The sequence below is a fragment of the Heterocephalus glaber genome, unplaced genomic scaffold, assembly GCF_053883595.1.
Source record: "Heterocephalus glaber isolate CG9 unplaced genomic scaffold, H.glaber_assembly_v1.0 deba00000546, whole genome shotgun sequence".
Classification (NCBI taxonomy): domain Eukaryota; kingdom Metazoa; phylum Chordata; class Mammalia; order Rodentia; family Bathyergidae; genus Heterocephalus; species Heterocephalus glaber.
Genome location: NW_028258147.1, coordinates 4313128 through 4326995, shown reverse-complemented (window position 1 = coordinate 4326995; position 13868 = coordinate 4313128). Strand labels below are relative to the sequence as shown.

The window sequence follows — 13868 nt, the reverse complement described above, 5'->3', positions numbered from 1 at the left end:
ATCACTAATGCTCATATTTCATTGGCCCGAGGCAAGTTGCTGGGCCACCTGGACTTTATTGGGGTTGGAAATTTTAATGCTTACTCAGAGAAGGGAAATAGATATTGCCGAACAATGACACAATCTACCAGATGCCCTTCTGCATAGCTCCAAACCCATACCTATGCATTCAGATTTAACAGGCCCTTTCGGCAGCCCTACAGCTTCGGGTTCAATGTTCAAGGAGGGCATTTGGTTAAACCAAAAGTGGGCCAGGTTTAGAGGAGGTGATTAGTGCAGAAGTGACCCACCCTGCATTTATTCACTCTGCCCAGCTAGAAGCTGCTCTGCTAACCCAGGGAGAGGTTTGAACTTCAATATTTACTCTTCCCACCTGCAAAAGAACCAAAAAGAAGAACAACAAAATCTTCATAAAGTGTTCCTTACTTTTCTTGTAATGAGTAAATAAAGCATCTATTCTAAATTTGTCATTGAGGTTCCAGGACAGATCCACTCTTGTTTTTACTGTATCATTTTTTTTTTTTGACTAATGAAATGCTGCACACATGCATGACCTTTCAGAGTTCACCATCTTTTTTGCTTTAATTGTCTAAATTGGCCTGACCCAACCTTCTGGGCTTTGTGGTATAGTTAGAACTGTCTTCCTTTTATGGATAAGGAAACAAAAGTAAAGAGAAGTGGTCTGCTCAAGGTCAAAGTAGTTGCTTCTGATAAAGTATGAGAGCATACAGATGAATATATCTGAGAACTTGGCAGGAACTTGGTTTGTAGAACTCAGGCTGAACCTTCAGCATAAGATCACTGCCCCCATGTATCTGCATCTTTTCTGAGAAGGGAAGGACATCCCCTTCTGGTCATGAACTATACTCTTATTGTGAATTTCATCAGCTCTGGTTGATTTCAGCCCATTCTGATTGTCCTAGGTCTTGAGGCCTCCAGTTTGATTTTCCCTCACAGCTGTCTCTATCTGTTCCCATGGTCATTCCTGAGGTGTTTCTGTGTCACTTGGATGTACTACGTCTACCGAACTCTGCTGCTTCTCAGGCTCATTGCTCCTCCTCCTTAGTAGCTCTGTTAGTATCCCACAAGGACTCTCTTCTAGAGGTGGAGCAGTGCCAAGGTTCAAAGCCAGGATGGGATGCCCACCAAGTTCCTTCCTGACCCTTTCCTCATGGTCCCCAGAGGCCCATCTTTGGTGAACACTTTCTATTTTACAGGCAGAGGTGCTGCTGTGAAGGTTGGAGAGACTGGAGGGTCAGAGTTGGGGGACAGTAGAGGGACAGGAGTGAAAAATTCACGTGAAATTTGGCCAACATTTGAGGGCCCCTGGGACTGTCTTGCATCTATCTTCCCCACACTCTTCTTTCCCCCTCCCTTTCTGCTCTCTTCCCCTTTCCATGTTGCTATCCCTTCTTTCTTGCCCTTCATTCCTAATTCCTTTCTTTCATCATTTTTGCTCTGAATAATAACATTGGGATTGCATGGAGTTAGTCCACTCTACCTTCTCCTTCCACTGGCCTGAGGGCCAGAGGTGAATGGATCTACCCAAGGTAGGGATCTGAATGCATAACAGAGCAGCTGAAGGTCCCGGTGCCTGGGCCAGGACACTGGCTTCCCTTCTCCTGCATCCCTCACCTCCAAGCAGTATTGACCATGGACAGATGTGTGAGGCTGGTAGCACCTGGTCTTTTTCCATTCTCTACCACTGCCATCCTCTACCTCTAGGGGAAACTGGGATCAAGATTTTCACCCCCATTAAAGTATGGTATGAGTGTGTGTGTGTGCGTGATAAAATCATTTACACCAAGGTGTAGCCTGCCAAGAAGACCTAAAGCAGAGATAGTTATCCCTGTGTCCTCCCCAGAGCCAGCTCTAAGGGACTGTTGGTGAGGGCTGGAGGGCTGTGTTCAGGTGGATGCAATAAGAGAGTGGTATCCATGACTGGAAGAATCACCACTGAGACAGCTTCCTTGCCACCAAGAATAGAGCTTTAGGTAAAAGGAGGCACCTCTGCTGGTTGAGCTGGACATTATACAGCTGGAGGAAGGAGGTGCCCTGTATCTCTGCATAGTGAATTCGCCACCTACTTATGACCAATTTTCTCCCCTGCCCCCTTCCCACCAGTCACATAAAGACCCCAAATCTCAGTGCATTTTTATTATTTTTTAATAAACTTTATTCTATATTACAAATAAGTTTTTTGTTCTGAACTGCAAAATAGGAATGCCTTATATTTACATACACAGGTATACAATTAATTATAACAAAGGTACAGAAGCTTGCCTTTACCAAGTTACAACTGGGCTCCAATTTAAATATCATAGGTTTTCTTTTTAAAAACTTTTTTAAAATCTTTTTTTGTAAATCTTATTAGGATACTCTTCTTTAAAAACCAAAACCAGAAGACCCTCTTTTTCACATCGGTCTCATCCACCTATCTTTGAGGCTCATTTTTAACACTGTTGTCTAAAGGTATATTTTGCTGTGTTCTAACAAAGGGTCAGTGTTCAAGGTGGGAGCTTTATTTTGGAACAGAAGTGGGGTGGGGCAGGAAGAGGGTAACTGGAACAGAAATGACCTCTTCTACCTCCTTCAGTGGCCTCTCTCTGAGACTGAAAGACCTCTGGCAGTTCCTTAAAACACCCATGCACCCATTCCTGTTCTTCCTCTTCCCCCTGTAGGATTTGGGGTTTCATTCTGGGTCATCTGACCAGGCCAGAACCCCTGCTCTCCCCCTGCACCTCAGCTCACTAAGCCGTTGTCTATTGTGGTACCCTGGAGTTGTTGGTTGCTGTGGTAACCTGGCAGGACCCTGATGGAAGAGAGGCTAGTCCCTACAAGCTAAAGTGGGGAGGAAGGCATCTGCATCCAATCCTTCTTCCCACTGCAGGGCCTGGAGGCCTTGTTCTCACTCAGAGCAGTCAACATGGGACTAAGCCAAAATCATGCCCAAGGACACCAAGCCCAGGCAGGGGGTGATGGAAGGGGAGGGTCATCCACCCCAAAGCACAAAGTCATTAGTTTCCAAATGGAAACAAGATTCTTTGAGGTAAACTAGCTTTTCTGTCAAAGAACGGAAGGTTTAACAAGCCAACAAGCTGACAAGAACATCCAGGAAAGCAGTGGGAAGGAGAACAGATGAAGACATGTAGTCCATCTTCATTCTGTGCCTGGATGCCCACTGTCCTCTGTGTGTGCAAGCGTTCATTAGTCCTGTCTGCTAAAGTGGTCTTGGGTTCTGAAGTGGCTTTTGGGTTGCTATTTAACTGTATCCTCTGTTTTGAATTCTACTCTCAAAAGGGAGCCCTTCCAAAATGTGCTTGAGTTGAAGTTCAAAGATACTAACGAAAGAAACCAGTGGGAAACGAGCTGCATAGGCGGAGTCTATTTGCTTTTGCATTCTTGGGGAGGGAGAATTCGGGTACCCCAGACAGGGCTTCCCTGTAGCTTGAGGGAAGCTGATAAGAAATATGTAGGATTCAGCAACTCCAGGGGCAGCTTGGAAAGCCAAGACAAGACATAAGCTCAAGGAGGAGGGAGAAGAGGCAGGTGAAACTCCCCAGCCAAGGGCTTCAAGCCCACCTGGGCCACTTCACTATACCTCTGCCAATACTAACAGAAAGTTCTTTTTTTCCTTAATGATTTTGTTTTGTTTTTCTTAGATTTGCTTTCTACTAGTCATCAGTCTACTTGAGGAATCTAATTGTGACTCTAATGAGTATGTATTACTTTTATAACCAAAAAATTCTATATATTTTTAAAACTTGGACATTCCCCATAATAAAAAGATAGTTTTATTGGGGAGCAATGATTTGTAGTAAAAAAGAAAGAAAGAAAGAGAAAGAAAGAAAAAAGTCTCTCTTAATGCCTGAAACTTTTCCTGCAGTGATTACTTTCTAAACAGGAAGAATGGTCAGATATCCAGGCTAAGGCTCTGTACCCCACTCAGAGCACCATGAGAGAAGAGGCTGGTAGTGTCCTGGCCTCCTTTAGGAGCTGTCTCTTCAGGGTCTCTTGTGGCCGCCCCCTTGTGAGGTAAGGCTCTAGTTGGCTCTGTGCAGAACACCTTGGGGTAAGGAGGGAAAAGAGGGGTGTAATGGCCACTCTGTCAAAAGAGCAGGCCCTGAGAGTCTTAGCAACCAGGCAGGTAGCTTCCCCTAGCACATCTACATTGGGGAATTTCCTGACTCCTTTTTTTAACGATAGGAGAGGTTACCCTTGGCCCTTGAGGTTCTCCTCATCTTTTCTGAAGTCACAGGTGTCCTTCCCTCCAGTCCTTTGGACTTTATTCCCACACCCAGGCTCCTTTCTTACTCTCAAACTCTTAAAATATACAAAGAAAAATAATAATGAACAAGACTCCAAATAAATAGCCCATAGCTTTTTAAATGGAAAGAGTGGAGAAGTCAGAGTGCCCCAGTCACCTGTCCTAAAGGGCCTTTATATGGATGAGGAACAAAAGAAAAGGCCCAAGAGGAGCCAGAGGAGTGAACCACCCAGGCCTGTTGTGTCCCTGGAGATCACTCACCAAAGAAATGCCCCTCAGAGGCCTCTAGGAGCTTGCTGGGACTGCTCCCTAGGTGCTATTCCTGGGAGGGACATGAGGCAGGTGTCTCTGGGCTTTCTGCCTTCAGAGTGGCTCCCTAGGTCAGTCTTCCCCTCCCTCCTTGCTTCCCTGTGAGAAAGAGGGAAGGTTGTTCCTGATGGTGGGAACACCGGCTCTTCACTTGGTTAAACACTGACCAGCATGCTGTGAAGTCAAAGTCAGAGACAGGGTTTCCTCAGTCCTGTGAAAGAAGACAGATGGCAATGGAACTTCTCTTTTCAGGCCAAAGTGAAAGATGCCTAGCTCCAGGTGGATGACAGCATAGTCTGGGGCCTAGAAACAACAGCAGAGGCTCATTGGTTGGAGTGGAGGTCATTTGGGATGTCACTGTGGAAGTTGCATGGTTTCTCTGATGGGAACCTGCAAAGCCTTGGCTGGATAAGGGAGCCCCTTTCATTGAGAGAGACAGTTTTGTGTGGGTGGGTTGGCCAGGACTGGGCTGGGACAGGCCCAGAGAGCTGGACTGAAGTCTGAGCTGCTTCTGTCCTGGGGGTAACAGATGGCCTTCTGATGGACTTCCACGTACAAGAGGGACAAGGAGGAACAGAGAGGATACTCACCACCTGGAGCGGGGCACAGTCAGAAGCCAGACATTCAATAGAGCACCTGAGTACTGGGAATGCCAGAGCTGGGGAGGTACTGGGGCAGTACATCGACATTGACCCTGGGCTCGGAGTGGGAGGTGAGCCAAGCGGACCAGGACAGAGAGATCTTATCCGTAAGTAACTCCAGCTTCTCCCTGGGAGCAGTCCTGGACATTCAGCCTCAAACTTCAAGATTCATTTAAAGGACTTCTCTTTCTGGACATGGCCCCATTCAACTATCCCAAGCCTCTCAAGTATCCTGAGCCAGAAGGCTGCCTCTTCTGGCTATGCATATTATACAAGTTGTAAGGTACCTTGGCATGGAGGGCACTTGGGGTATCCCCTGTCCCGAAATTTAAAGCCATATTGAAAGAAAGCAAGAAAGTTTTTTTCTGAGGAAGTAATTGACACAACAGCCAACTTCACTTAATGTCACTGTTTGCAGTTAACTGAGAAATGTCAGGGTCTTGCCGTACTGGGAAGGGCAAAGGAAGGCCAAACCCACACCTAAGGGACATATGTCTTAGGAGAGATGGCTAGGCTACAGCTATCTTTCTCTGCTCTCTCTATCCATTCATTTAAATTCAGGACCCCATTGAGTTCCCCTGCTCCCCAGCACTACCAGACATCAACCCATCTGACCTCTACATTCAAAATCCTTGCCTAACTTAGCTTAATTGTTTTTGACAATGTGATATGGTACCATTTAGACCCTGTGGTCTCAAGAGGAGGAGGGTGCAGGAGCAAGGTAAAGGGAGTAGTGAGGGAGATTCCCTTTTCTCCCCTGCCTACAGCCCAGATGCAAGGGGTGAGATAAAGTTTTCACCTACAACAGAACTGGGGCCCTGCAAATTGACCCCAATGCAGAGGGAGGTGCGAGAGTTGCTCCCTTCACATGACCACATTAACTCCTTCCTCTGGGACCCCACAGGACACGCTGGGAGCTATCTGGGTCTCTGATGTGTCAAGAGGAGCTAGAGAATCACAGGGGAATTTGAGAGAGAAGATTTGAGGGGGAAATTTTGGGCTACATTGACTGTCTTTGCTTTTAAACGTATCACACTTGCATCAAGTCAAATGGAAGAAATGGGAAAAAACAGTAAAAGGAAAAAAAGGATGTTTAGGGGCAAGATGGGTTATGGTTTTGGGTGACAACAGTTTCTCAGTCCCCACACAGGCCCTAGTGACTTCAGGCAAAGTGCCAGAAACAACCTATTAAATTAAACACCAATTAAATTAAAATGTGCCCCAAACCCTCACCTGGCAGAAATGAGGAGAGACAGGAAACTTGTCTGTCCTTCCCTCTATTTTCTTCCTGACATTTGGGTTTCTCTGTGATGTTTGAAGTGTTGTTTATAACAAAAACATGGGGGGAAAAGTCCTGTACCGACAGCGTAATAGTAACAATAATAATCATCTGGTAAAAAATAAAAGCTTCAGCAAAACCATGATAACAGTCTTTTTTTTTCTTGTTCATTTTTTTTTCTAACTGTGCAAAACTTAAAAAATAAATCAAAATGCATTCACTCATACACACTCACTCGGAGCTTCCAGCCAGCAAATCTGTGTTAAATGTTTGTGTCTCTCTTCCCCACCCTTTCATGTGTGCAAAAATATTTTAGTGGCCAAGGTGATTCCTCAGCCCGCTTCCCACATGCACTCTTTCTGCCCTTCAGGTCCTGTGGCTTTTGGGGAGAAAATAACATGATCAACGATAGAAATTCCATGTTTCTCCATCTGGCACATTTGCCGAAACCTTTGGTTACATTTGTTTTCTCCTTTTAAATGCATCTTTTCTCATTCTCCTTTTCCTACTTGTTAGGTTGCTTGTATCTTTTCCATTTGTCCTCTCCAATGCCATGTGACGCTCTGCTCTAGGTCACCAAAGTCCCAGCCTCAGCAGGTGACCACCCTGAATTTTTATGGATGGATCACCTCTTCTCCAGCACTCAGCATAGAAAGCAAGTGTTGAAATATCCTGAAGCTGCAGGATGAATTGATGAACCAGGGTACACAGAAGGGAAACACTTCAACATCCTTCTACGTGGGACAAGAAATCTTTTGGAGCTCTCTGCCTACTCCTAGGGCAGACACACTTACACACGCATGGTCGCACATGCACTCACACGCATGTGCACACACACACACACACACATTCATATCCAAAGGAGCTAGTGTTCTTGAAAGTGCAGGATGCTGCATGGACTCTGTTGGAAACGAGTGGCTCCTTCCCCACTTAGGGTTCCTTTTGAGTGGATGACAAAGAATGATGTCTGATGCTCAGAGGGTGAAGGCAAAACTGCCAGATCCTTATCGACTCTGCCTTCTCCTTGCTTCCCAAAGTGGAGGACAATTCCATACCAGACCTGGCAGAAGAGATTCCTGCTTATGGTGGATACGGATCCACACAGCATAGAAGGTCCCTTCCAAACTATAGGCTCTTCGGACCCACCACTAGACCACATCTCACCATAGCCCCTGCTCACCCAGGACCCATTTCTGAGCACACATTTGCCTGACAGATGGAGAGATGGATGCCAGGGCCACAGTCAGTTGTATGTCCCTTCTTTAATTTCCAGCCAGTCCCTCAGCTTGGCTCTCCAGTCCTCCCCAGGCATGACAAGCTGGGGGCCAAGGCTGGCTGGCATTTGGTTTGCCCTGGTGTGACTGTGCTTGTGTATGTTTCTTCCAATGATGCTGAAGAGAGGAAGAAGGAGAATGACTAAAGACACAGCTGAGATGTTGATGAAATAGTTCCAAGGAGGTCTGGAGAGCCCAGTGACAAAGTCATCTGCATAGCAATGGCACCAGATTCTGCAGGCGTGGGGGCCAGAGACTAGGCTGTCTGCCCCAGCCTTCTGTGAAGTTCTCAAGGATGGTGGGCATGGAGCCTTGGAGATGGCTGGAGGTAGAATCTCCTGGATGCACTCGCATTTCACATGGATGTTTGATGAAGGGTGACAAGGAGGTGGGGGTGCCTTCTCTAGACAGCACTCAGGCTCTGGCAATGAACTAGACCTATGATTATGCAGTTGGATTTGGGAGTGAACGGAGAACAGCAAATGCTTCTTCTAGGGCAGCTGCAGCACTCTTTCTTTTTCTCCCCTCCACCTTACACTTCTGCTGCTATGAGCTAGATTAGAAGTTAGGGTGTCTCCATGGTGGAATTGAACTGCTATATTTTTCTCCTGTCTTGTTTTCCACAGGCAGGGGAAGAGCTGGGCAGACAGGTCTATATGGACCCCTTTAAGGGCTCCAAGGAGACTCCAACGGACAAGAGGCCTCCAGACACCAAGCAAACAGGTAGGAGGTACCCCCAAGGAGCACTTCCCAACTCCTCATGTGGTCCCCACTCCAGCTACATGTGGAAGGTGAGATCTTTCTTCTCACTGTTGCAAAGCACCCAGATCACTGACTGGCTCCTTGGAGATAGAAGCATGGCGGGGGGAGAGCCAGGTGACATCTTCCCAGTGAAGATAATACTGAGCTCACTGTTTCTTCCCTAAGCCAAGTTTTGGATCACTCTCCAAGAAGAAGGTGAAGTAGCAGCATAGAAATGTCCTCTGTCCACAGCTCCTCATCCATATTTGGGCCCTGCTGCTGGTGTGTGGAGTCAGAAGCAGTTGGAAGAGGGCCCGCTCTGACATCTTCTGGTCAGATCCCTCACTGTGGGCCTGGTGGCCACCAAAGAGTGACTGAGGGTTGGTGGCTTGGTCCAATCATGTTGGCAGAGAAACTGAAAGAGAAGAGTACCAGGAAGGAGGGAGAGACAGAGAGAGGCAGAGAAGGGGGTGGGGAGAGAGAGACAGCACTGCTCAGGGGATGCTGCTGATGCCAGTCGGAACTTGCACTTGGTAAAGATGATAATCTAGACTGAGGCACGGCTTGGTGTGTCCCTCCCTCCAGGGTGGCCCTGGAAGGATGGTTCTCAGCTGTCTAAGCTCATGAGGGTTATGACTTGTTCTAGTTTGTAGGCCAGTTTCTGCTTCCCACACTGGTCATCATGGTCCAGGGGTCCAAGGATCTGTGAAAGGGCCAAGAACAGGAAGGTTACTAGTTTGAGAGTGTACATTTGTGTTCTAGGGCACACACAGCCAGTGTGGACATGGTCAAGGGGTGGGCAAGACATACGCACCTGCAGATACACACTTGACATCGCTGGGTAAGTAGGCAGGCTATGCGGAGGGCACTGGGTATGGGGGACAGTGTGTGGGCAACCATATGGCCAGGAGCACAGGGTGGCAACATAGAGATCATACACAGGAGCTAGTTGAAAGATGCCTGTGCACAGAGGCTACCCGTGGGTTCATAGCAGACAGCTCCATACCCAGTGTAACACTGTGGTGCTGAGTCTAATGTGAATGTGAGTTCACCAATATTAAGAAATCCTACCCTCCTTCCAAAACAGGGAAAATTGCCCAGATCAGATCCCTGAGGCCCAAATATCCACATTTAGTAACATATTTGGCTTAACTGCCTGTTCAAAACCAAATACCCCTAGGAGAGTTGGCTGTAAGCTTTCCTGATCATTTAGTCTACCAAAGCCTTCTCTGAGGTCAGATGGTTGGTGGAGGACAAGGACAGCCGGTATTCATGTAGACTCAGCAGGTGTGTGATTCAGGGCTAACTGGGTTTTTAGCTGAGTGACCTGGGGTAAAACATGTGACCTTTCTCAATGAACCTTGTTTCCAATTTTAGTATATGTGCTGCCGAAGTGAGCACTGAACCTTGTTTCCTTATCTGTAAAAGTATATTAACCACTGTTCGAGCTCTGATCTGCTCCAATGTCAAGGCTGTCAGGTTCCTTGGCACAATGTCAGCTCCATGGTAGACAACTGAATAAGTAGGGTGGGATGTCCTGGGGTTGGAGTCTGAGGAACAGAAATAGGGAGGAAGGAAACAGGAAGCTGACAGCTGGAGGCAAGCTCCCAAAGCTTTGGATTTCATGACCAGTTAATGTATTTTCAGTTGAGCAAACAAAGCTGGGGGTGCCTGCTTCTGAGATAGCCAAGAACTGCTATTTACTGGCACCATCGTTTCATAAAGATGAGACATTCTGACACAGAGAGTGACAGGTGCACTTGTAGGCTAAGGGACAATCCTTTCAGAGATGAGGTAGTAGCAATCTTACATTGATGTATGTGCACCATCATTATTATCTTGCCTTCCCATAGATGGGAATCTTTCTCTGGACCAGTACGGACCTGCAGATTGGTGTCATAGGTTCATCCCTCAAGGGACATGTGGCTAGCTTTTCTTTGAATTGAGAGTTATAGAATATGCTACTCTTTGCCTGTAGAACACCTGGGTCTTGGTCGGCTGGGCCATAACCATGGTTCCTAGACCCTATCTGGGTGACAAAGCTGTGAGGAGGTACAGCCCCTGGGGAACTGGCTTCAATTCCCATGACTTCCACTTAGAGGCAGGGAATCTGGATTCTAAGCCCACTTGGCCAGTAGCTGCATGACCAGGAAACTCCCATAGCCCCTTAGTACTGACCAGGAAGAAGGCAGAACCTATAGTGGCGATTGTTCCAGGTGGAATTGTACAACTAGGGAGCACAGCAACTAAAAACCCGTCCCATCCCATCCTGTGTCACCCTTCCATTCTATTCGATTTCCATTCTATTTTGTTTTTGTTCAAGTCAATCCTTTTCTACTTTATTCTACTCTTCTCTGTTCTATTCTATTCTGTTCTATTCTGTTCTAGTTCATCCTATTCTAGTCTCCCTCTGTTTCACTCTGCACTATACTGTATTGCACCACACCATATGACCTGTTTAAGGAAATGGGGAGGTGTTGTGCAAAGGAAATTAGATCAGATAATGATGGGAACAATAAAAAAGGGGAATAGTGAGAAGGAAATAAGAACAAAAAGAGGACAAATGAAATAAACTGGTCTTTGTGTAAAGAGAAACAGGGATTAGTGCAGAATGCATGGGACAGGGCATTGCCAGGGTCATAGCCTGTGCTACATAGCCTGCAGTAGTTAGGTTTCCTGGCAAAGCTAGGGAGGGGTGCTGATGGGGCTGCTCCTGTACATGGAGGCATGCAGGGCCACCCTCTTCCCTGTCTCTGTCCTCTTCCCTCCCAACAGGCTGAGCAGGGCAGGGCTCACCTCCTCGCTGTATTTGCCCACATAGGAGAAGATCTCTGAGAGTGCACTCATAGTGTTGAACTCATTCATGTGCATCCGGGACTGCTCAGCCAGGTATGCATTCATGTCCTGGTCACTGATGGCTGGCATCTTCCCGATGTCAGAGTAATACCTGCCAAGGGGTGCGAGGGAGAGAAGCAGGAGTGGCACAGAGAGTACAGAGAAGAGATGAAACCTCTCTCTCCCAACTGGACCTCCGCATCAGCCCCAGTTCGAGCCTTCTCCAGCTCTGGAGGGAGGAGAGCAGCAGCAAGACACCATTGAAGGGAGGCCAGAGAAGGGCCAGGAGGAAGAGGGGTCCCGCCTCGGGTGCCACTCTGCTCCCAGTACTTGCACAGAGGTTCAGCGCCCTCCCCCTCCACTGTGTCCCTCTGGTGTCTCCTCCCACAGCCCCAGGCCTCCTCCAGCAGGGCCAGAAGGCCTCTCCAACAACTGTTCTTTCCTGGTGTCTTTGGCTTGCCCCAGGTTAACAGAGAGGGGCGGGGGCTGCTGGGAGAGAGAGGCTGGCAGAAGGCAATCAGTCACTGTCACTTGCAGCTGTGCACTGCTGTCAACTGGTTAATTAGATGCCAGCATTTACATTTTTAATTTCTGCAATTTGACATTTTATGCATCAGACCCCAACTCCCCCGCCAGAGGGGAGCTGTGCAGTTTTCTAATGAGAAACCGAAAGGCCCCAGTGCCCAGAGACGGCCACTTCTCTCTCAACTTCTCCTACACGTTTGCCAGCACATAGATGACAAAAAGAGAGAGGAAGGCATCGGCAAGCCCAGGAAGCCTGTGGCTGCCAGCCCAGCCCACACAGTCCCTGGTGCTGCCCGGCTGGAGAACACAGCCTGAGAGCCTAGGATGAGGCCGGGGAAAGACACCTTGGCACCGAGTTCCGGAGAAGTACTGACTCAGGGTGGGGAACTGCTGGTGACAGGACAACAGTGACAAGTCCTAGCAGTTCCTAGGACTCTAGGCTTGACCAAATGACACAAAGGAAGGAGACATCCTGAGAGGCTTCTGGACCCCAGCAGCCCATGTATTTCCCAGTGTCCCCCTGTCCCCACCAGTGCTCATGAGTTGAGTAACAGACTGGCAGAAATGGCTCAAGGGACCACAACAGAATGACAGCTCAAGTTTTCACCAGAACGTTCCTGGACAGACAAGGGCGGGGATGGCTGCCTTGCCCTGAGCCATAGCCCTGCTGGTCTGGAAACCAGCCATCTGGCCTCAGGCCTTTGGGGAAGGCAGAAGTAGGGAGACGAAGCCTGTTCTCTGAAAGGAAGAGCGGGTCAGAGACTCCCGTGGCCCTCGGGAACCCAGCCTTGTGCTGCATTTTGGCTGGCCAAGAGGCTGACTCATGACACACTGCCCAGACTAGCAACAAGGATGAGGACCTAGAACAGCCTGAGGGCCCGAGGAGGACCTGCTGCCCCTGGCTCAGGAGGATATCACCGGTCACAACCATCTGTGTCCCCATCACTGCTTTGTTTGCTTCATTTTGCTTCCTTGCTCCATTCCCCAAATAACTTGTTCTTCAAGGCCTATCGACTCCCCTACAGTGCCTCCTCACATACCCCAATATCCAGGCTTTTGGGTGGTAATGACATTCCAGGTATAAAAGTTCCAGCGAGAGACTCAGTTCATCGCCACTATTTCTGGAATGCAATCAATGCCAATGTTCCATTTTACAGCGGGAGACCAGGGGCTATAGGGGTGGTTCCCAACCTTGCCAGTCCCAAAGAGATTTGCATCATTGTCTGCTCACAGATGCCGCACTACCAAGCAGGGTAGGTTTGCCAAGACAATGGTTATCTTCAGGGGCCACCTTGGAGAATGGTGAAAGCAGGTACAATGCTCCTCTCATTCTGGTGCTATGGCCAGCAGCTGGCTACTGTACTCTGGTAACACAGCCAGGTCCAAGGCCAGAGCCTCTGACCAGGATGAAGATCCAGGTTCCCACTGAGACCTAACTGTCATCAGAGGTCAAGGCTGCTGCTGCTTCTGTTACCTTCTCATGAACTCTGGCACAGGAAGATGGATGCTTCTGATGCTTTGTGCAAATAGCACCAGGGCTATCCTACTGTAGCCTTTATGGTCCCTGAGGTAGATGGGGGCCCAGGCTGCCACTGGCCCTACAGTGTAGGGAGGGAAAACAAGAGATGCCAAGCATTCTCTCTTTCACCTTGGCTTGCCACAGGGCCGGGCACCAAGGGTCCAGCCATTCTCTCCGAGGAGAATATTGAGAAAGTATGCATGTGGGAGGAAAAGTGAGGGAGGGACATGGGTGAGGGCAGGGTGAGGGCAGGCTGGGAGGCTGAGAGGAATGCATGAGGCACAGCCTCGAACCTTCTTTCTGAAGCTGCTGGGTAGCATGCTCTCCTGGGCCAGTCTGGACTCTTTTCCCTGATGCGAGGTCACGCCCACACTGAGTGCTCCACCTTTTCTCTCCTGCCTTTGCCTGGGGTGGCTGGATTGGGCCAGTACATGTCTGTGGCCCCACAACAGCCCACAAGTGGGTCAACTGTGTGGCC

General features: G+C 48.4%; 1 protein-coding gene across 4 annotated transcripts in view; it reads right to left on the bottom strand.

Moving 5' to 3' along the window:
• Window positions 1-2142: 2142 nt before the first annotated feature.
• The window catches only part of Plxna4 (plexin A4), a 460590-nt gene continuing 448864 nt past the window's right edge, over window positions 2143-13868 (bottom strand). For 3 of the 4 annotated variants that reach the window (XM_004856316.4, XM_013076511.3, XM_087204527.1), the window contains 2 exons: window positions 11308-11458; window positions 2143-9214 (listed from right to left, as the gene is read on the bottom strand). In XM_004856316.4, the coding sequence (XP_004856373.2) occupies window positions 9119-9214; window positions 11308-11458 (247 nt within the window). In that variant the 3' untranslated portion in view covers window positions 2143-9118. The remainder of the gene's footprint in view (window positions 9215-11307; window positions 11459-13868) is intronic. The other variant, XR_002386688.2, reaches the window with a different exon arrangement.